The sequence below is a fragment of the Trichechus manatus genome, unplaced genomic scaffold (assembly GCF_000243295.1).
Source record: "Trichechus manatus latirostris isolate Lorelei unplaced genomic scaffold, TriManLat1.0 scaffold00015, whole genome shotgun sequence".
Classification (NCBI taxonomy): Eukaryota; Metazoa; Chordata; class Mammalia; order Sirenia; family Trichechidae; genus Trichechus; species Trichechus manatus.
This window is the reverse complement of record NW_004443951.1, coordinates 24,069,026-24,093,449: the sequence shown is the minus strand read 5'-3', so window position 1 is coordinate 24,093,449 and position 24,424 is coordinate 24,069,026. Positions and strand designations below refer to the sequence as shown.

The window sequence follows — 24,424 nt, the reverse complement described above, 5'->3', positions numbered from 1 at the left end:
AGATGGCCTTGGCTGAGAAACTTCTCTGGGTTTCAGAGCCCACATCTGCAATGTGGATTAATAATGGGACTCACACCTTAAAGTTTCTGTGAAAATTGTAAGAGAAATGAGTAGAGAGCTTAGCATGGCACTCCCTCAGTAGATGGTAGCGATTATACTTCCCTCTCCCTCTGTGCTCCCCCCTCACCTTTTCTTGTTCTCACTTTCTCTCTTTAATGCTCCTAAGTTTGAGCTTCTCGGCAAAGCCCCCGGCAGCAGGCTGGATCCACGTGGTACATTCAGGATGTTAGATGTTACACAGTCATGTTTACTTAATAAGCCAAGCCTGGACTAATCGTCCCTGGCATTTCCCTACAATCCCCTGTCAAACACACACTATAAAGTTAACATGGGGTGAGCCATTCTTGCCTCCCTAGAGTAGTCCTGGTATTTGCTGACTGATGACAGCAACAGGGAAGGTGACCTTTCCCAAACCTCAGTTATGCCCAGAACACTGGGCTGGGTTGCCACGGCCTTTGGGAGCCGAGGCTAGGAAGCCTGATGAGTCCCTGCTCTGCAGGCCTAAGAAATGCTCAGAGCAGCTTGTCCAAGAAAACTCTCATATTAGAGAAACCATCCATTCATCTATTAATTTCTTCTTGTGCTCATTCGTTCAGTGAGCAGTAAGTGAGCACCTACGGCATGCATTCACTGTGGGGGCATCCGAGAGGCACAGTGTGGTCCCAACCCTCAAAGAGCTCTCCATGCAATGACAAGCGGGTGACCAGCTCCAAGAAAAGGCAGACTGGTACTGACAATGTGCTGAGGAAGGAGAAGTCAAACGCTGGAGGGCTAGAGGCTACAGCAATTTATTCAGAATGGGGAGATCAGGAGGATGAACCTTGAAGGACAAATGGATTTGTACGGGACAAGCAACAACACATAAGAAAGCAGCCTGAGCAAAGGTGACAGTGGCCAGGGAGTCTGTCCCACGTGGCAGGGCTAGGACACAGCGGAGGTCAGATGATACAAATCCATGGGGGACTTCGTCAGTACCATTATGAGTTTTTTTTTTTTTTTTCTTTTTTAAAGCCATACCCAATGGCTTGGGCACAGTCAGAGAAAAGTACATGTCTGGCTTTAATTATTCATAACATTCCTTTACCCAGAGACAGAGACAGACTGCATTTTCCCCTCCTTATTGCCATGAGATCTTTCCATTGCTTATCCTAGCAATTTGCAAAGTTTGTCCCATGAAACACTAGTCTGTTGAGATGGCCTAGAAAAAAGTCATCCATGGTCAAGTATGTTTGCAAATTGTGACATACCAGACACCATTTGAATTCACATGTATTAAATACCAAAAGTTTCAGGAAGTCCCACATCAAAGAAAACCTCTTTAGGTCTGCCTCAACCCCATTCCCAACATGACTTGACCATGCAAACTTCTTTTTCTTGCAATACCAATTAATATTCCATGCAACTCTAGGGAACAGCCTTTGGGAAATGCTCATTTAAACTCCAGCCCCCTTGCTGCTCCCTAGTGGGACCCTAATTCCTATGCTGAGTTCAATGTCACTCATGTACTCTCTCCATGAGTGAATATCAAAAAACCAAAACCAAACACATTGCTGTCGAGTCAATGCCAACTTAAGACAACCTCATGTATTACAGAGTAGAACTGCTCCATAGGGTGTTCTTGGCTGTAATCTTTACAGAAGTAGATCACCAGGCCTTTCTTCCATAGTGCAGCTGGGTGGATCTTTTTTTTTAAATTTATTGTTGTACTTTAAGTGAAAGTTTACAATTCAAGTTAGTCTCTCATACAAAAATTTATACATACATTGTTATGCGACCCTAGATGCTCTCCCTATTCTGTGACAGCACATTCCTCCTTTCCACCCTTGATTTCCCGTGTCCATTCAGCCAGCTCCTGACCCTCTTTGCCTACCCATCTCACCTCCGGACAGAAGCTGCCCGTTTAGTCTCTTGTATCTACTTGAGCTAAGAGGCACACTCCTCACGAGTATCACTTTATGTTCCACAGTCCAGCCCAATCCCTGTCTGAAGAGTTGGCCTTTGAAACTGCTTTAGTTCTGGGCTGATAGAGAATCTGGGTGCCATGCTTTCCAGGGTTCCTTCAGTCTCAGTCAGACCATTAAGTCTGGTCTTCTTACTAGAATTTGAGTTCTGCACCCCACCTTTCTCCTGCTCCATCGGGACTCTCTGTTGTGTTCCCTGTCAGGGTGGTCATTGGTGGTACCCGGGCACCATCTAGTTCTTCTGGTCTCAGGCTGATGCAGTCTCTGGTTTATGTGGCCCTGTCTGTCTTTTGGGCTAATGCTTTCCTTGCAATTCTGGTGTTCTTCATTCTCCTTTACTCCAGGTAGGTTGGGACCAACTGATGCATCTTAGATGGCAGCTCAGTTGCTTTTAAGACCCCAGACGCCATTCACCAAAGTAGGATGCAGAATATTTTCTTAATAAACTTTGTTATGTCAATTGACCTAGATGTCTGCTGGGTGGATCTGAACTGCCAACCTTTAGTTTAGAAGTCGAGTGCAAACTATTTGTACCACTTATGGTTCTGAGGTAAGTCGAATACCTCTTTTTTTTTTTTTTTCCACGATTATTGTCATTTATTATCAGTATCTTTATAAATCCGGAAATGTGTTGAATAATAAATCATAAAAATTGAACATCTGAGAATGATAACATCAGCAAATTATGTGCTACAATATAATACTAATGATAAGATGTACAAAAAAAAAAAGGACGGTCATAAGAAGTGCAGTTTGTTGTAACTCGATTATGTCGTAAGTTGGGGACTATTTGTACAGCCTCACTGGTGCCAGAGATAGATGCCAACCCCCATTAGCGGATACATCACTGGGAGAAAGTGGGGAGGCAAAGCTATGGCACAGGTGCCCACAGACTTGCTCTGGAATCCCCATGGAAACCTCCCGGCACAGTGGAGTAAGATGGTAACGCAGACAGCTGCTGTATAATAAAGATGACCATAAACCGAGGCAGTCACTTCTTCAGGGAGATGAGCGGTGGAAAAGGCACTTCCAAGGAGATAAGATGATTCGTCCCAGGGAGAGGGCAGGACCAATCATATAAATGATCCAATATTGGGACTGGGACGTTTCGGCATTGCCCATTTTTGGTTGCTCTTTGTCATGCTCCTCCGTATTTGGCTACTGTAGTACACAATTAATTGAATTTAGATTACTTGTGTTTGGCTTCCAGTCCTTACCGAGACCTGTACTATGTCATATCATATCAGCTCTTCCATTATCGTGCCTGGAACCACTGTCAGCTTGTACTTCTGCTGCACTCCTCCATGCTCGTGTGTTTCAGCCACAATGCACAACCCTACAATTCTGGAATTTACTTTCCTGCTTCTGCACTGTCACGTGTTCTTCAGGCTAGGATGGCCTTTTCCCTCTCTTCCATCTAATAAGGGTCCATGAAGCCTCCAAAGCCCAGATCAGTGGCATCTTTCCGTGTCATAGTTGACCATCCCCTCCTTGAAATACTTACTTTTCACGAGTAACTTCCACTCATCATTCAGGTCTGAGCTTGGGCACCATTTTTGCTGGAACATCTTCCTTGATGCTCCAAGGTGGCCCTCTATGTGTTTCCATTCCAGTCTCTCTTCCTCCATCCAGATCCTTACCAATCTGTATGTGAATGTATATTGATGTGCCCATCCCCCCACCAGATATCTGAATGGGTGCTTCCCACGTACCAGGTGCAAAGCAGATGCTCAGTAAAAATCTTTACGTGAATGGAGAGATGGAGGAAAGGGGGGGACCAGAGGGAGAAGGAAGGGGAGTTGGTGTTGGGTGGCAGGACAAATGGACATGGGACTGGTTAGAGGCGAGCACAGACCTGAGAACTGGATGGCAAACCCCTGCTTGCTGGTGAAGAAGTCGGTGCTGAACTGCAGAACAACCGAGTTGAAGGTGCTGTGCAGGTCCTTGGGCAGTGCCGGGCCACTGAGCTCCTTCAGCAGGACCCCGCTCTCCACAGGCCCATCCCAGATGCGCAGCACGTCGTGGACCTCCTCCGTGTCAAACACCAGGAAGTGGAGCCTGAGTGAGACAAGAGGGCATGCAGTCACTCCAGGGAGCCCCTCTTTTCTGGGGACTCCAGTCAAGGAGGGTCTGAAACCCACGGAAAGACTTGTAGGAAGGAAGAGAAGGCAGTATAGGGCAGCATCCCATGATTCCAACCTGCCCGCTCCTCACCTTGGAGTCACCAGCAATGTGGACAAGGGGGGAAGCGGTGGATTTTATGCATCTTACAGATTATTATGAGCTCCATGTTGCCACTGTCAGACTCCACCCCTCTCCTCAACCCTACACAGGCCCCAGACGTCACACCCGAGCCCATAGCCATATCATTTCTAGATTGGTGGTGGTGGGAGAAGGTTGTTGAGAAGACAGTGGTTTGGGTTGGATAAAGGATATAGATTTAAAAAAATAGGGGCCAAAGGGCAGAGGGAATTGTGGGGTCTCTGAGAAGCCGGCTCAGTTTCAAAGGCGAGCCGGCACTTTGGCTTCTCAGAGCAAAACTCTGGGGATATCAGCTACGTAGAGGCTTGGTTTAGATAATCCCTGCAAACTTCAGCAGGCCAGGCTGGGGTCTCCGTGTGTGAGAGGACTGCCAGAGACAGCTCTCAAAGTCAGGGAGTTCTGTAGGAACCCAAATTTTTCCAGGACAAAAAGGCCCTGGTCAAAGATGTCTTGGTTATAAGTTGTGTACTTGCTGGCCCTCTTGTTCTATTGCTCTTCCCCTCCCCCACCTCCCTTCCCCCTTCTTTCTTTTTTTAACTTTTTTTTTTTTTAAATTTTGGAATAATTTTAGACTTACAAAAAAGTTGCAAATATACTACAGAGAATTCCCATAGATTCCCCACCGTTTTCCCCACTGTCAACATCTTACATTTCCGTGGTACATTTGTCACAGCTAAGAAACCAATATGGGGCCACTACTGTGAACTACACTCCAGACTATATTTGGATTTCACCAGTTTTCCATTAGCATCCCTTTTCTGTTACAGGATCCAATCCATTTATCACTATCTCTTTTTTAAAAATGTTTTTCAAAATTGGAAAAACAAGATGTGCTCAAGGCAGAACAAGGCAAACAATATACAGGTGTACCGAATAAAAGAAAATAAGTTTCTCTTGCTCTCTTTCTCATATAACTAACCTGTTCTCCAGAGTTCTTCACTTAATACTAGGTTATCCTTCCAGACGTTTTTGGAATGTATACATGTATTTTTCCCCCCAAACAAGACCATACTTTACATAGTTTTGTGTTTAACTTTTTTTCTTTACCTGATACTATGTTATGGGCATATACACGTATATACCAATGATTATGAAGATGGCACAGGACTGGGCAATGTTTTGTTCTGTTACACATAAGGTCGCCATAAATCAGAATGGACTCGATGACAACTAACAACATCGGTTTAATTTTTTTCTACAGAAACGAACATTATTATGTTCGGTATTTCACATCAGACTGTAATGGACGCACCTATCTCTATACAGATTTGCATGGTTTTGTTAATATTCAGGTGATTTGTAAGAATTTTTTTTTGGGGGAGAAAGGGTATGTATATTTTAAAATTTGCCCTCCCAAATGATTGAACCAATTTATATTGTCACTGAACAGTATTAATGTGACTATTCTCTCTAGCCCTCACCTCATCAAGATCAGAATTTATGATGTTGCAGACATATTCTGTATTAAAATACTTGCCCATCTGCTAGACCAAAATGGAATATCATCAGTGTTTTCAATTCAGATAATTCAGTAAGGTTGGGTATTTTTGCATGTATTTATTGATCATTTGTATCTCTTCATATTCTCTACCTATCTTGAGTTATTTGTCTTCTTTTCCTTATGTTTATACCTTATAGTTTTATTTATCTTATATATGTTTTGATTCCTCTTTTATATATTTGTTGCTAATATTTTCTCCTAGTGTCTGATGACTCATTTCCCTTTAAATTTTGTTTACAGTGTCTATTTTAGCATGGAAGTTATTCATTTTTATGTAATCAAATATGTTAATCTTTTCCTTTAAGGATACTAGGTGTCATGTCATGCTTGGGAAAACCTCTTCCTCCTGAAATTATTAAAAAACATAGCTTTAACATTTTCTTTGCACTTGTATAGCTTCATTTCTGAGGTAGGGATCTAGCTGATTTTCCAAATGGACACTCAATTGTGTAAACACCTAACTAAAGTAGCCTCTTTCATATTTTGTCTATCAAAACAGCCTGTTGACCTCCTCCTTAGCATTTATCACAGCCTATACAAAGAATTGATGACTTTGAATTATGGTGTAGGCAAAGAATATTGAATATACCATGGACTGCCAGAAGAACTAACAAGTATGTCTTGGAAGAAGTACAGCCAGAGTGCTTCTCGGAAGCAAGGATGGCGAGACTTCATCTCACGTATTTTGGACGTTATCAGGAGGGACCAGTCCCTGGAGAAGGACATCATGGTTGGTAAGGTAGAGGGTCAGTGAAAAAGAGGAAGACCCTGGACTGGATGGATTGACACAGTGGCTGCAACAATGGGCTCAAACAGAGCAAAGATTGTGAGGATGGCGCAGGACAGGGCAGTGTTTTGTTCTGTCGTACATAGGGTCACTGTGAGTTGGAACCGACTTGACGGCATCTAACAATAACAACCATAATACTTATTCTCCACTACCCATCTGTCAGTTTCTTGTACTGTGGTGGCCTGTGTGTTGCTACAATGCTGGAAGCTATGCCACTGGTATTTCAGATATCAGCAGGGTCACCCATGGTGGAGAGGTTTCAGCAGAGCTTCCCGACTAAGACAGACTAGAAAGAAAGATCTGGTGATCTGCTTCTGAAAATTAGCCAATTAAAACACTATGGATCATGACAGAATATTATCCTATGTAGTGCAGGAAGATGAAACCCCTATGTTGGAAGGCCCAGTGGCTGAAACAATGACCATGGCGCACACCAAAGATCATGAAGATGGTGCAGGACTGGGCAATGTTTCATTCTGTTGTACATGGAGTCACCATGAATCATAGCTGACTCAAGGGCAACTAACAACAACAATATACTTATTTGTTTACTATCTGTCTCCCCAACTAGAATATAATTGTCACGAGCGCGGGACCACGTCTTGCTCACTATTTGTGGTCTCAGCGCTTGGGATGTGTCTGACACTTTGGATGGTGCTTACGAGTACCTGTGGAATGAATACACACTAGTAACTGAATACTCCAGGTTCTCCCTGCTGGTCTGAAATGTCACCTTGGTCATGTTTCTTTTTCTAGACCCTGCCCTCAGTTTCAGTGGCATCCTTCTTGGCCTTTTCTGTACTACCAGGAACACAGCTACTCAGTTTATTGTGGTTTTGATAGTCTCCCATTTTTATATTCTAATACAGCAAATTCCTTTTCATATTTTCCCCCCAAATTTCTTAAGTTCTAAAATGTACTGTTTCAGATGACCTTTATAGTTATCAAGTTTCCCCTCCAAAAAAAAATCCCATTGTGATTTTGACTGGCATTCCACACATTTATTAGTTCTATCACCCATCTGTCAGTTTGTTGTACTATGGTGGCTTATGTGTTGCTATGATGTTGGAAGCTTTGCCACCAGTATTTCAAATACTAGCAGGGCCACCCATGGTAGATAGATTTCAGTGGAGTTCACAGACTAAGAAGGAAGGCTTGGCTATCTACTTCCAAAAATTAGCCAACGAAAACCTATGGATCACAGGAGAACATTGCCGGACTTGCTCGCTTTGAACATGTTATCAGGAGGGATCAATTGCTAGAGGAGGACATCATATTTGGTGAAGGAGAGGGTCGACGAGGGTGAGGGAGACACTTGGTGAGATGGATTGGCATAAAAGCCACAACAATAGACTCAAACATGCCTGTGATTGTGAGGATGAAGCACGACTGGGCAATGCCATGAGTCAGAGTCAACTCGATGGCAGCTATCTATCTCTATTGATTAATTTGGGGAGAACTGCTATCTTTATGCTACTTATTTTTCCCAACCAGGAATACTGTAGAGATCTCAATTTACTTAGGACTAGTTTGTGCACTTTGGCAGCTTTGTGGTTTTCTTCCTTGCACATTTATTATTAAATCCATTCCTTGGGAGTCTACAAATTTATGGTTTTTGGTACCATTGTGAATAAGATTTAAGTTACATTTTCTAGTTATTTATTGTTGGCAATATATATATTTCTTCTGTTCAGTCATCAATTAGTTCTAGTAAAATCAAGTGATTCTCTTGGATATTCTAGGTAGATCTTTTCACAGATACAGGTGGAGAATGCTCAATATCAGGAGCTGGTGGGAGTTTTCTCAGTGGCTGTATTCTAATCCCCCTGGTGGACCTCCCTTCCCAAGGCTTCGGACGGAGTGAAGACAGATGGGCATCTTTCTCTTCAGGGCATTGGGCAGGGAACAGGCTGGCAAGCTGGGGGCCCATATTTGACTGAAAAGGGGGGGAGAAGGAGCTCCCCAGGAGGTAGAGCAAATAAGCGCACCCTCTGCTGTGCCAAGCCGCTCTTTCTTCCCTGCTTTCTCCCTGTTGCTCAACGGCACTGGGAAATTAGGCAGACAACCCTGGAAGCAGACCAGGCGGCAAGTTATGCGGCCTTATTACATATGCTCTCGGAAGATAGGTTTGTGTGGGCCGCACTTGTCAAGGAAAGAAGGAGGAAAGAAGACTTGACGTTTGGGTAGCATGACAGGGAGTGTGCTTTCTTTGGATTTAATAAATAACCTGAGACGTGACCCAGAAGCAGAGAGGAGGTGAAGGTGTCTGTGGGAAGAAAGGCGACTCCCACACCTGAGCTCAGGTGGTGTCAGGATGTCACAGCTAATAAAGCTGATTGCGAGAAGGAAGATAAGGGTCTCAACACTGGGTAGGGAAATTTGGGCTTTATTCTCTTAAGCAGAAATAGAGGCCGACTGAAGTCCTCGAGGTGAATAACTTCACATCATTGAATGAATAAGCAAGTGAATCAATGAATGAATGAATGAAATCCTAGGAGGATTAGTCTTATAGGAAGTTGAACAAAGAGAGAATAAGGGGAGTAAGTTGAAACGAAAGGGGACACGATTGTATAACAACCAGTGTGTGCAAGGTCCTTTCATATCATCTCATTTAATCCTCACAAGCATCTTTACTTTGTAGATGTCTTTAAAAATGAGACTACTGAGGTTCAGGGAGGTTAAGTTACTTGCCCAAGGTCAACGGCCAGTTAGAGTGGGCTGGAGTTATCATGATATAATGATAGTTCAGGTAAGATTTCAGTGCTTCTGCTCTTCCCGACAAAGCTGCCCACACCTCCAGGAGGATTACGCTGTGGCCAAGAGCTGGGCATGTGCTGAGAGGACCTATCAGTAATAGAGAGTTTACATGTCAGTCATACTCAAGGCCCAAGGGCTAATGTTCAAGACCGTGAATTAAGAATGCCAGCTCATTGCATTCAGCTCAGTTGATCTCATCATCAGACAAAGTCAAAGGCTTGGCATTGATGAGGTTAAGAAAGGTGGCAGGAGGAAGGCGGGGGTGGGGGGAGCCTGAGATCCTTTGAATGCAGAAATAATACAACTTGGCAACTAAAAGGATAGCGGCCAAAGTTCCAAACCTCTCCTTGCATTCATTTAAACACCTCCTATTGGAGCCCTGGTGGCGCAGTGGTTAAGAGCTCGGCTGCTAACCAAAAGGTCGGCAGTTTGAATTCACCAGCTTCTCCTTGGAAACCCTATGGGGCAATTCTACTCTGTCCTGTAGGGTCACTATGAGTCAGAGTCGACTCAACAGCAACAAGTTTAGTTCGGTTTATGTGCTGTAGGGTTTCTCTGAGTTGGAATCGACTCGAAGGAAAAGGGTTTGGTTTGGAGTTTTTGGTATGTGCTGGGTGCTCATATATACTGGTGAACATGACAGACAGGGTGCCATTTTCCAGGAGCTTCTGGAGATGGGCAATACTCCCACGTATAATACCCAAAACCAAATCAGTTGCCATCAGATTGATTTGGACTCATGGCGACCCCGTATGTGTCAGGGTAGAACCGTGCTCCACAGGGTTTTCAATGGCTGATTTTTCAGAAGTAGCTCGCCAGGCCTTTGTTCAAAGGTGCCTCCAGGTGGACTTGAACCACCAACCTTCTGGATAGCAGTTGACCTCTGCATATACAAACCCATTAAAAGATGATCAGCTGTGGCGAATGCAGAGAAGGAAACAGCAAAGTGATGAGACAGAGTTGTCACTTTCAATAGGGCCGCTGTGGGAGACCTCTCTAAGAAGGGGGTATTTAAGCAAGATGAGAGACTCGAAGGGAGCTGGCCATGTGAAGAGCAGGGTAGGGCAGGGGATGGGAGGGAGCTTTCCATGTAGAAAGGGCAGCGCGTGCAAAGCCCTAGCGAATCAGCATGGAGCTTGTGAACAACAAAAAGGCCACTGAGGCTGTAGCTGGTCCAAGAGGGGCAGGCAGAGACCAGGCCACATGGGTCCTTGTGGGTGGGGGAAGAGTTTCTGTTTTATTCTGTGAGGTAAGGGAAGTCATTAAATGGTTTTAACTTGAGGCCTGGCAAGCTTTGATTTGCATTTCAAGAGAATGGATTGGCAAAGGCAAGAGTGGAAGCAGGGGCATTAGTTAGGAGGCCGCTGCAGGAGGCTAACCCATTGCCGTCAGGTCGCTTCTGACTTATAGTGACCCTATAGGACAGAAGAGAACTGCCCCACAGGGTTTCCAAGGAGCAGTTGGTGGATTTGAATGGCCGACCTTTTGGTTAGCAGCCAAACACTTAACCACTGTGCCACCAGGGGAGGCTAGTGACCCTTTTATTTGAAGTCCCTTATGATAGCCGTTAAAGACTTGGTTTGCCAAACCAACTGCGTTTATGAAGACCGCTATTCAATACTTTTCTCATCTCGTAGAAATCAAAGTCCATGAATGCTAATTAGAGCTTCCGATCAATAGAGATCATTCTAGGCCAATACAGACATCTGGGTTTGCCTGAGCAGCTCCGCTGTAGGTGAGGTTCTGGTCTTCTTTTGGTTTTTTAAATACCGAGGATTTTGAGGACCCTGTCCTCACTGTAAGGAGTCCTGGTGGTGCAGTGGTTAAAGTGCTCAGCTACGAACTGGAAGGTCGGTGGTTCGAACCCACCAGCTGATGTGGCAGTCTGCTTTCATAAAGACTGCAGCCTTGGAAACCCTATGGGGCAGTTCTACTCTGTCCTAGAGGGTCGCTATGAGTTGGATGAGTTTGATTTGGTTTTGGTGTCTGCACTGTTCCCCCAGGTGGGGAGGTTTTGAAAGGAGGGAAAAGATATCCCTTCATATTGATGCACTGCTTGTACGTGTGTTTGTTTATTTGGGCTGCAGACATGAAACAGGCAGACTCCAGGGAGGAGGGGCGATGCTTGTTGCATGTCAAGCTCACTGCCGAGAGCTGTGGAAATGTGGAAGGTACTGTCCTTGCCCTGCAGGATTATGCTGCTGATTGAAGCAGATGCACAAAACATGATAATACATATAATAATTGCTAAAAGAGTGGGATAATGTGTTATCGAAATAACTGGAAGAGAAAGAACTAAACATTTGTAGAAAGTCAGTCTCGTAGGTGCCAAGTACTTTATGTGTATTGCCTAATATCCTCATAAAATCTCTGCAATTTAGAGTCTATTTGTACCAGTTTGCTGATGGGAGAACTGAAGCTCCAAGGGGTTAACACAGGCCACTAAGAGGGGGCAGAGCCAAAATTCAAACCATGTCTGTCTGGTACCAAAGGGCTTTCTTTTACACTGTCTTCTTCTTCTCGAGTCCCTGGGTGGTGCAAATGGTTAACGCACTTGGCTGCTAATTGAAGGGTTGGAGGTTCGAGTCCAGCCAGAGGTACCTCAGAGAAAGGCCTGGTGATCTATTTCTGAAAAATCAGCCACTGAAAACCCTATGAAGCCCAGTTCTACTCTGACACACATGGGGTCTCCGTGAGTTGGAACTGACTTGATGGCACCTGATTTGATTTCTTCTAGTTGAGAGAATCAAGGAAAGCTTCAAAGAGGAGGTATCTTTGAAGCAGTTTTGAAGAAAGAAAACAAATTCATAAGGAAATCGAGAGGGAAGAGAATTTACAAGAGGGAACAGCATGTACAGAGGCATGAAAAGCATAACTGGCCTTCCTGGATCCAACCTTCAATCCACCTTTTCCATCATGGCCAAGGTGATCTTTCTGAACCACACATCTGACCCTACAGAATAAAGCCACATTTCCTAGAGGCACACCAAGTCTTTCATGAGTGGCCCCTGTCTTCTTCTCCTGTTCCCCTGATCCTTTGTCATTTCCTTCTTACTCTCTTGCTTCGGGGCCTTCCCTACCTCTCACTGGAAGGTTCCTAGCCCTGCCCACACCCACCTACCACTTGACTAACTTGTATTGGTAGATAATCCACATTTGGTGGGGAGCTTTTCCACAGGCTTCTCTACATATCCTCCCTGCTCCCCCAGTCTGGTGAGGTGCTCCTTCTACATGATCCCACTGTAGCAGAGGCATCTATTGACTTACCGGTCTCACTGCCATGTCAGATGTGTCTGGTCTCATTCACCTCTGTATCTCTGGTATCCAGTACCAGGCCTAACCCACACTAAGCCCTTGATGAATGTCATTTGGTTGGATGGTTAAATGAATGGGTGATGGCTCACCAGCTTTTAGGGACCCCCACAGTTCAGCCAAATGCACCCGCTGTCCTTGCTAAGTGTGTACCACTTGGTGAGAGGCAACTTAAACAAATCCTATGTACTAAGGAAGTTACTTCCTATTTCTCTTGAGGTTCTCACATCTCTTTACTGCCATATCCAGCCCCTAGGATCTTACAACTGTATCTTTGGCACTCTGTCCCTACTACAGAAACAGGACCTAGCCACACAAACCTGGGCCAGAGCTAGTTGCCTAGTCTAAACCATGGTCTCACTCTAAGTCCCGCCCTACTGGTACTCTGAGCCTCTACTGATACTGATATTCACACATTCAATCAATCAATCAATCTCTGTAGGCACTGGTATACAGACAGGAACATGGCCCGCTTTAACTGCAAGGGTGCTCTGGATTAGGGGGCTGTTTTTATTCAAGTTCAAGATCTTCACACATCTTTTCGTCAAGGTGTTTCCACCTACATCTACCTCCCACTACAATCTCCCAATAGTAGGTTCCCAGCTGAGGGTGGTCTCACCTGGTCCTCACACGCTACCTCTTCCTACCAACCCACCACTGAGACTCCATTGTGCTTTGCTGCCAGACTGGCACAGTTCATGACACTCAGCCTCAATGCTAGGAAGAGATTTTCCACAAGAGTCTAAATCTAAGGAGTTAGGAGAGAATCACATTCTTACCGCAGGAACCCGCGCCTTCAAGTGCTATCCACACGGCACCTTCCCACAAAGCAGGCCAAACCTGCCTATGGGATTATGATCCTCAATTCTCTCAGTCTAAGGAAAGCTGAACTCATCGGGCCTTTTTGGGATACTGCCCAGCTCACCATTTACAGGTGCTTTATTTGTACTAGTTGCACACTGGAGCGTACAAAGATGTGTGAAAACTAGAAAAGACAAGAAAAAATCCATGGCGTCTTGACATGTCGATTTCACTTGCCTTCTGACCAGGGCCCCAGAATTGGAAGAGGGCTTCTGGCGCCCCCCCAGCAACCACGACCACTGTATGAACACAATGGCTGCTGCACGGACCTGAGTCATCACCGCGGACCGCTACATCAGGGGAATGTGGCACGTGAACGAACAGCTGCTGCAAGGGGCAGGGGTTCAGAAATCACTCCTGTCTCTAAATGAGAATGCAGCCTAAATTGTCCTCAGTGACACTGGAAATGACAACAAGAAAACAATACTTGTTTTATAAAGTGCCCCCCTCTAAGCCACCCAGGCTGCAAACCAACAATTAAACCATGTTCATAACTGCAGACAACGATAATTAAAGCATCACACTGTCCAAAGAGCAAAAACCAAGAAGACAGCACAGAGCCCAAAGCAAGCATTGGTGTCTACAGAAAAATTAGAGGATCTTCTCTCCTAGGACCAGCTGGTATTCAATATAAGAAAGCATTCTTTTGTTATTTTCAAAATTGAAAGAATAAAACTGGGCTTCAGATTGCCGAGAAAGCTGAAGCATGGGCTAGGGTGGTCACTGGTTTTGTGGGGGTTGGGTCAGTACAGCGAGCACATGGCTGAGGCTGCTGCTCTGTGTTCCACTCTGACTTGCAGGGGTGACCTTGGGCCAGTTGCCTACCTTAGCTTCATCATCATCATGTAACTGGAGGCTCTGCCATTGCCTCTCATTGATAGAGTCTTTCCTGTAGATGCCAGGAATTCTGTAAGGGGCAGACTTATTTTTTTATCCTTCTTGGAAGAAATGTTCTTCATAAAATAAAAAGCTCATGCCTCCTAAAGAGGCTATGTTTTGGTGTTAGCTACTGTCAAGTTGGCCCCCGATTCATGGTGATCCCATGCATAACTGGATCAGAAGATTGCTTTCACTGGCTGATTTTTTGGAAGTAGACCACCAAGCCTTTCTTCTTACGTCTGTATTAGTCTGGAAGCTTTGCTGAAACCTGTTCAGCATCATAGCAGCATGCAAGCTTCCACTAACAGACAGGTCGTGGCTGTGCATGAGGTGCCTTGGCTGGGAATTGAACTGGGGTCTCCTGCATGGAAGGCGAGAATCCTACCACTGAATCGCCACTGCCCTCTAAAGAGTCTATATAACAAAGTGGAAAAACACTGGCTGTGTAATCAAAGACCTGGGTTCAAATACTAGTTCTGGGATAGCTAATTGGGTGACCATGGCCAAGTTATTCAATCTTGCAGAGCCTTAGTTTACTCCTCTGTAACATGGCAGCAATAGCATTGTGTAGCAGTGTCATGAAGAGGATTATTACAAATGAAATCACATATAAAGCACCTACCACTGACCCTGATACGTAGCATAAACTCAACAAATGGTAAAATCAACTAAAATTTTTCATTTTGTTCCGTTTTTTTCTATAGTACTAAGAGATATTCTTAAAAGTTTCTTGTAGAAATTTGTCATTTTCTCCTTGTATTTCCAATAGATTTTACCTTATACGTTTTCTCCTTAGGTTATTGGGCACATAAGATTCACCACTCTTAGTATTATTGTGGATTATGCATTTTATCATCTGAAATAATCCCTTCTGCTTTCATGGTTTTATTTTTTTTTAAAATTTTTATCTTGAATTTTACTTTTTTATAAGTAAACTGTGATATCTGCTTTTGATTTACATGTGTTCGTATGATATACTTTTGTCTCAACCTTTTTAATATTTTGATGTTCTGTTTAGCAGTATTTTTTTGTTCTTTTATCCTATCTGAGAACTTTTGACTTGTAATATGGAGCTTTAGCTTTTGGGCACCAACTCATGGCTCCTCACAGCTCCCTGTCTGCCCACAGGTCTGCCAGTAGTTGCTCCACATATAACAAAGGCTTCCTTTTCTGTGGACCATCATCCCAGGACCTCTTTTTGGGATGCCCTGCTTCTTTTGCAGATCCTTTGATCAGCATCTGATTCCTGCATTCTGCTGTCCAACCTGATCTTGGTTCTTTGCTCATCCTTCAACCAGGCCTCAGACTATTGATCTTCTTTGCTCTGGCCCCACATCCATGGACCCTCCCACTCTCTGTCCATCCTGAGCTCCTGTAACCTCAGCCTGCTCCAGGGCTACCTCTTCTCTACACCCTACCACACAGTGGATGGCCAGACAAAAGTGAATTTATACCTATTATCAGAACTGATATGTTTGCTCTTTGTGGGAGGGACAAAGCTGTGTGTTCACCAGCTCTTGTTTCCTAGTCCATCCAGTCACAACCCAGAATTAGTCGGAGCCGTGAAATGTGTTCTGGTCAATGATACATGGGAGAAAGGCTCGGCTCCTAAAAAATACTGTTCCAGTATTTCATGCTTTCTGTCATTCCTCATCAGCTGGCCAGATGTGGAGGATCCACTGGAGGACTTGGAGGCTCCAAACATGGAAGGAACCTGGGGCTTTGAATGACTTAGTGAAATAGGCACCTCCCCACACTGCCCCAACTCACACACTGGGGCCCTGCTCCCTACTGCAGGTGAGCATTGAACTGCGAAGTGAGTGACGAATTAACCTTTATCGTGTCCAACCACGGAGACTGGGTGGTTACTTCTTATAGCAGTTAGCCATTGCTGACTAATACAAACTGATTGCCATCATCCTGTTTTATGCTTTTTATGTATTTTCTTGCTTCCTTTGTTTTTCATTTTTTAAATATTTCTTAGTTTACAAACTTTTCAGTGATTTGCAATGCATACATTTTGTTTTTTTAATTCTACTAGCTGTTACTTTTAAATACTCCTAAGTTCTCATTATTTTTAATTTTCAAATTTAAGAAAAATGATATACCACTTCACTCCTCCATACGTAAGACAGAAAATCTAAAAAGGTTTTACTCTCCCCTATCCCTTCTCCCAGAAATTCCTGGGTGGTGCAAAGGTTAATGAGCTTGGCTACTAACCAAAAGGGTGGCAATTTGAGGCCACCCAGAGGCACCTCAGAAGAAAGGCCTGGCAATCTACTTCCAAAAAATCATCCACTGAAAACCCTATGGTGCACAGTTCTACTTTGACACACATGGAGTCACAGTGAGTTGGAAATGACTCAATAGCAACTTGGTATGACTTCCCCTAGTTATCAAATCACTGACAGTACAATCAGGGACCCAAGACCCAAGTTAAACAGAGCATTCAATGGTCATCAATTCTTACTATACTTTTTTCTAAACATCTCAGAAGGCTAAAAATTATATGTCTGTGTTACTTTCTTGTGGCTGTTGTAACAAATTACCACAAATTCAATAGCGTAAAACAACAGAAATTTATTCTCACAGTACTAGATGCCAGAAGTGTGAAATCAGTATTGCTGGGCTGAAATCAAGGTGTCAACAGGCTGTAGGGGAGAATCTGTTCCCTGAGTCTTCCAGCTTCTGGTGACCGTCAGCATTCCTTAGCTTGGGGCCACATCCCTGCAATCTCTGCCTACGTCTTCAAATCTCCTTCTCCTCTGTGTATATAAAATCTCCTGCTGGCTCCCTCTTATAAGGAAACATGTGATTGCATTTAAGGCCAACCCTGATAAGCTAGGATCACCTCTCCATCTCAAGATACTTAATCACATTTGCAAAGACCTTTTTCCCCAGTAAAGTAACATTTACAGGTTCCAGGGATTAGGAGCTAATATCTTTGGGAGGATTATTCAGCCTACTGCAATGTCTCTGCAGATTCTTCAGGAAACTTATGAGTGGCAATTTTCTGTGGCTTTTGTGTGTATCTCAGAATAATCTCCTGCTACTTTTGTAAGTGAGTTAAATCCTGGCTGAACCAAGAATTCTGGCCTCGTAACTCCACTGAATTTGGCCTTTGGTATTATGGAAACAAAATCTTTGGTGGGGTGGGGGGTCAGATTAGTGGTGGTCGTTGTTCTTTTGTAAATGACCATTTCATTTGGTGAGTGCTGATTGTGTGCTTGCCCGTGTGTGTTTTGCCAAATGCTTGTAGACGTTTTTTATTATCCTTGGAATGGTGACATTTCTCATCAAGTTGTATTTGATTCATTTTGCCTGGAACTCAATGAGTCCTTTCAATTCACAGAGTGAGTTTTAGAACTGGTCATTTCGCCCCTCTAACCCCCTGCTCCATCTCAGGAGAGTTTTCTTAACGTTTTGTATTTTATTACTCCTTCTGCTCCATTTGCTCTTGGCTCTTCCTCATTCATGCTGACTGGATCAGTACTCTGTCCGCCATGTTGGGCAACCTGTCTTTCATTAAATCTGTGTTGCTATAAGTTACTGTTGAGTTGATTCTGACTCATGGCGACCCCATGAGTGCAGAGTAGAACTGTGCTCCATAGGGTTTTCCAGGCTGTGACCTTTCAGAAGTGGATCTCCAGGCCTGTCTTCTGAGGTGCCTCTGGGTGGATTCAAACCGCCAACCTTTCATCTAGTAGTTAAGCACTTAACCATCTGCAACACCCAGGGACTCCATTACTTCTTCTGTACCTATTAGAGTGATTCTCTAGCTTGTGTCTTAGTTACCTAGTGCTGCCATAACAGAAATACCACAAGTGGATGGCCTTAAAGAACAGAAAATTATTTCTCACAATTTTAGAAGGTGAAAGTCCAATCCAGGGTCTCAGCACTGTTGATTCCTTCCTTGTCCATAGCTCTGGGGGTTCCTTGGCCTTCCCTGGTTTGTGGATGATCCTCACATGGCATGTTTTCCCTTGTGTGTGTGTGCTTCTGTGTCCAATGTGTTTTTATAGTTCAGAAGTGATGAGATTTAAAACTCACCCTACTCTGGTAATGATCTAATTAATGTAACACCACCACCACCACCAGTTGCCATGGAATTGGCTTCCACTCATGGCGACCCCATGTGTGTCAGAGTAGAGCTGTTGCTCCTTAGCATTTTCAATGGCTATTTTTCGGAAGTAAATCGCCAGGCCCTTCTTTCAAGGCACCTCTGAGTGGAGTCAAACTTCCAACCTTTCAGTTAGCAGCCAAGCATGTTAACCATTTGCACCACCCAGGGGCTCAATTAACATAACAAAGAAACCCTTTTTCCAAGCAGGATTACATCCACAGGTACAGGGGTTGTTAGAGTCCAAGACATATTTTGGGGAGACATAATTTAATCCCTAATGGTGATTCTCTAGTTTGTCTCACTTCTGTAATTTTGTTTCCGATAAGGCAAACGCTGCTGTTGTGGATTTTAATCGTATTATGTGTTCAGTTTCTTTACATGTTTCCTTCTTGACCTTCTTATCTCAGGAGCTCTCCCCTCTCCATCTAATCCTCCATCCTCTGCTACTTATCAGCCGTGCTTTCTTGTATTTAAATGAGAAAGAATGTAGATACAGGCAGTCCCCGGGTTAGGAATGAGATCCATTCCTAAGTCTGTCGTTAAGTCAAATTTGTAGGTAAGTCGGAACAGGTACATATGATTCTTATTTAGCGTCAGTCAAATGTTTGTCTTAGTATATAGTATATATTTTACCTTTCTTTGCATATAAAACACTTAAGAAACACTTTTAAACCACGCAGTCTTTTCATGAGCATCACAAAGTAGTCCATACGTTCATTATTATGAACCACTGTATTTAACTCAAATTTTTAATATAATACGGTTTATGGCAGTCTGTTCTTAAGTTGGACATTTGTAACCCAGGGATTGCCTGTATCCATTTTAAATTTGCCTCTCTCTGGGCCAAAATCAGGGTGTCAGCAGGGCCGTGCTCCCTTTGAAGGATCTAGGCGAGAATCTGTTCCTTGTGTCTTCCAGCTTTTGATGATTGCCAGTGGTGTTCCTTGGCTTGGGGTCACATCCCTCCAATCTCTGCTTCCATCTTCACATTGCTTTCTCTTCTGTGTATAAAATCTTCTTCTGGATCCCTCTTATAAGGATACAAGTGATTGTATGTATGTTTTTCTCCTATTTCTCTAGGGAAAGTGTCCTTTTATGAATGGCAGGTTCTTGGTGGCATCACATGCTTTATTTGTTTGTTTGCCTGTCTTTTAAACAGGAGAGATCTATACTGGGCCAGTGTGGTCCACCAACAAAGTCTGAATATTACTTTGGTTGAACTCTTCATTCTCCTCCTAAGAGATGTTGGAATTCATTTTTGAGTTGGTACGCTGGCAGTCAAGTTGATGTATTTTGGCCAATTCAACTAACTGGCGTAGCTCGGTTGGATTATTATTCTTGGATAATTTGAAATAGTTTGTGTTTCTTTTTCTAGAGCGATACATGAAAAACTTAATGGCCAGAGAGCACCACCACTCTTCAAACTATCATGCTACATTTATACCTACCAGGTTATTCACATTTGCATCCTCTCCTTCAAAAAACTTTTGAGCTCCTTTTGGGCTATTCTCAGAGTTGCTGCAACCTTAAATTTGACAAAGGAATACCCAACCGTGTATGTGTTGATCTGCTCATTTCCTTCGGAAGGTCAGCTCTTGCAGCGCAATTACATGGACTTTCTCTGCTTGATGTTTAACTCACTGTCACTGCTCAAAAATAAATCTTCTGGAAGCTGCTAAACCTGCAGCCAGGATTCCTGGCAAGAGCTGAGAACAGAAGCTTTGCTTCTGGTGCCTTCTGCCTCTTCTGGGCCAGCTGTCCACTTGCTGGTTAAAGAGAAGCAATACTGACCACAGGGGGGAGTTGCTGCCCTATGGCTTGTCAGAGACTGCAGTGGGGGAATCTGGCTTCGAGCACAGTCCGATGTTTTGTCTAGCCCAGTGTCCCCCAGGGAAGACAAGTTCCAACGGGCAGAGATTCTGATTAATCAGAACCATGCCCCCTCCCCTCTCGGCAATCCTGCTGCTTTGTGACCGACAGCCAAGGATGAAATTTCCGGCTTGCTCTCTGCATCAATCGTTAGGAAGCATCCCTACAATTACAAAATCAACACACTCGGACTATTAGCCAAATATGAGCTTTATGGCTAAAAAAACCAACCAAACCTGCTGCCATCGAGTCGATTCTGACTCACAGAGACCCTACAGGACAGAGGAGAATTGCCCCATAGGGTTTTCGAGGAGCCCCTGGTGGATTTGAACCGCCGACCTTTTGGTTAGCAGCCGAACTCTTAACCACTATGCCATCAGGGTTTCCTTTATGGCTAAATGGGTGTTAAAAACCAAACCAAAGCCATCGAGTTGATTCCAACTTATAGTGACCCTACAGGACAGAGTAGAACTGCCCCATAATGTTTCCAAGGAGTGACTGATGGATTCAAACTGCTGACCTTTTGGTTAGCAGCCAAGCTCTTAACCACTGCACCACCAGGGCCCCCGAAATGGGTGTTAAGAGCAGCAGTCAGAGAGTCCTGGATCAGGAAGTTCTCAACCCCTCATGGTTCCTGGGGCTCTTTAGGAAGAGCACACCTGGAAAGGCCTGTCTTTTCTCCCTTCTCCTTCCTCCTCCACGTAGCCTGCCATTTCAACCTCAACCAAACTTGCACACAAGAAACAAAGCCTAGTTCTTTTGAACATAACCAGGATCCTCACACAGTGACAACAGACTTCTGCCTGGTTTCCCAGCCTCTTCCCACTCCAGTTTATCCTCCTCTCTGCTGCCCCTGATCTTCCTGAAGTGGAGATATCATCATCACTTCACACCAGTCAATGAGCCCTGTACATTGACACCTTCCTCTCTTTTACATGCCTGGAAGATCCTGACTTGCCTGTATGGTAAACTCCTAATGTTCTTTAAAGTGCAACTAGAATAGCACATCCTCTCTGTAACACTCTACCCCCAACTGCTACCTGGAACTATGAATTATCACAGATGCTTTGCTATTGTCTTTTATACATATGTCTACTATGGCATTTATCACATTATATTAGAGTCTGTAGCAGACTGTAGGTTGGCTAATTCATACCCCATTTTCAAACTCTTTGCTTCCCATTTGTCTCTACTACTGAGGCCATAAAAGCAAAACACAATTGATCTCCCTCTTTCCCTCAGCCAGGGGCGGTAAGTATAACTAACAAGAAGTAAGATGATGTCTCTGGGGATGGTAGTTCTTCCCAAATAAATACACAAAGCCTCACTAGGAGAGAGCTCCATGCCTTTTCCTCTTCCCTCTTCTTTTAGCCTTGAATGCAGATGCAATGCCTGGAGCTGTAGCAGCCTACTGTGTAACTGTGAGTATGAGAGCCTAAGGATGTCAGAGCAAGAAAAGAGGTGAATGGCATTCTGTGCAACTATACCAGGTCTGGATGGCAACTTCAGACTTCTTGTTCCAGGAGAAAAAAGACCTCCCATCTGTTGAAGCCAGCATTAGACATTTTTTCTATTTCTATTACAACTGATATAATTTATATCTATAAGACTGAGACCTTCAAGCGCAAGAACTGAGTCTTATTTATCTTTATATCCCCAGGGCCTGGCAGAATGCCTGGCACTGAGTAAATGCTCCAAATTTTTGAATTGAACTAAATTGCATTATTGTCTTAAAAATATTCCAGTGGTTCCTTTCTACTGAGAAATCCGTTCAAAGTTCTCAGCTTGACATTCAGCATTCTCCAGAGACCCCTCTTTATCCACACAGCCTTATCTTCCCCTTACCTATCCTCCAATCACATCAAATGAGTACTCTTTCCTGGGAAGACCCTATATTTTCGCCTATGTTCACGCCTATGCTCCCCCACTTCTCATTGGGAATGTTTGCCTCCACATCTCTAGGCAGAATTCCTCTCTCTTCCCCATTACTGGACCTGGTTTGTGCTTACATCATCTATCTTGTCTTGGAGGTACCTGTTTAATTGACTATTTTCCCACTAGAATGTGAGTCCCTGGAAGATAAGGACTGGCTTTAGTCTGATTCATGTCTCACACTGCACAGCCTCACACATCTTTGGCACAAAGAAAGTGCTCAAAGCATGTTTTGTTAAGTGGAACTAAAACAGAGCCAGAGTGGCAGGCTGGAAAAAGCAAAGACTGTAGCTAAAAAGAGTGGGTTCAAAACCCACATCACTGGGTTAATGGTGAGACCTCAGGCATTCAGCTTTTCTGGGCCTCGATGATCTCCTCTGTAAAACAGGGACAATAATAACTGATCCAGAACCTGGGATACTTAGATACTTGATAAATGATAGGTAGAGAGAGGCAAGGTCAGAGCAAAAGGCTTTGCCTTCCTCTCTTCTCCAATTTTTGTCTGAGCTGGTTCATTCTTTATAAAAAGGAAAACTTAGATCCAATATTAGGAATGGAAAAGAGGTCTCATCTATATAGTGGAAACTTCCATGTTCCATGTGCTGATGACACAGGTAAGAGCTCACCAGGTAAGAACTCACCAGTCTGCTCTCCTGCCATTAGATGCCAGGCTTAGAGGAAGTCCATCAGCCAATCTGCCCCATTCTTGGAACTCAGGGGAAAACACCTGCCCAGTGCTGTAGATGCTGTCTGTGTTCAAGGGAAGGGCCCACCTGCCAGAGCATCTTGTCAGGTATACCAGAAAGGGTCCACCTTCCTACTTGGACCACATGCAGGGGCGAGCTTGACCACAGATCCCTGCAACCACTGACTGCCCCTCTTGGGTCCTCCTAGAAAGTGATTATCCTTGCCCAGATGGCTAGGGTAAATCCTGACCATGGATTCCTCCAGTTGCAATCAATGCTTGGTCGCAGTTGGGGCAGGTGGGGAGAGGCACCTGCAAGTCTTCCGTCTGTGCACCTGGGAATAGTCTACCTTGTTGGCTATCCCATATGGTCTTCCATCTGGACACCCATTGAAAGCCTGCCTGACACCTGCTCCTGCCCACAGCACAGCACCTACACCTGTGACCCTTAAGGGATGACCTACAACCTCCTGTACTTTGGGAAAAATAAAAAGCCCTGCTTGGGAAAAATAAAAAGCTACTGTCCTAGGCTGGGTTCTCTAGAGAAGCAAAACCAGTGAAGTGTATAAATATATACAGAGAGAGACAGATTTATACAAAGGAAATGGCTTACGCGGTTGTAAAGGCTGGAACGTCCCAAAGGCTGGGTCAGGATAGAGACTTCTCCTGATTCATGGAGCTGTAGAGGCTGATGAACCCAAGATCGGCAGGCAAGACTGCAGGTAAGTTGCTAGCTCAAGTCCCAAGAACTGGAGGTCAGACGAACAGGAGCCAGCTGCAGGATCCAGAGCGAGCAAAAGTCCACAAGCCTTGCCAGAACGTCCACTTATATTTGATGTAGGCCACATGCTCAAGGAAACTCCCTTTCAACTGACTGGCTACTCACAGCAGATCCCCTCATGGAAGTGATCACATTATATCAAATCTCATCATGGAAGTGATCACAACATCATACGGCTGACAAACCTCTGAGAATCATGGCCCATCCAAGTTGACACACAACCTTAACCATCACAATCCACTCCTTGTCAACTTCGGCACCTGTACACATATCCTTAAATCCTATATAATCTCTGAATAAAGACAATTATAGAGTCATACTCTGGCCTAATATGATACAATGAACACACACAACTGAAAATGCACTACGTCTGTTTGCTTCTTTTATTTTACAAGTGAAGAAAACAAAAATATTTGATGCACACATACAAAGCAGAAATACTCATAACAATTAACAATTCTCGTTTCTGCAACTGGTCACATGGTGGTAACTTGTATTTAGAACTACCTTCTTCCACCCCCCATTCCGTATTCCCTTTGCCCTCAGCAAGCACCTCAGCTGGTCGTGGTGCTGTGCCTGGTGGGGTGACTCAAACCTTCATTCCTGAAGGGTCTGGGCCATTACCAGTCTTCATGTCAGAATTAGGTTGCT

At 44.2% G+C, this 24,424-nt stretch overlaps 1 protein-coding gene across 1 annotated transcript in view; it reads right to left on the bottom strand.

Annotated features, from left to right (window-relative positions):
• Window positions 1-24,424, bottom strand: part of CSMD2 (CUB and Sushi multiple domains 2) — a 752,464-nt gene that overhangs the window by 164,131 nt on the left and 563,909 nt on the right. The window contains exon 31 of the mRNA XM_012554226.1: window positions 3,877-4,079. Coding sequence (XP_012409680.1) covers window positions 3,877-4,079 — 203 coding nt within the window. The remainder of the gene's footprint in view (window positions 1-3,876; window positions 4,080-24,424) is intronic.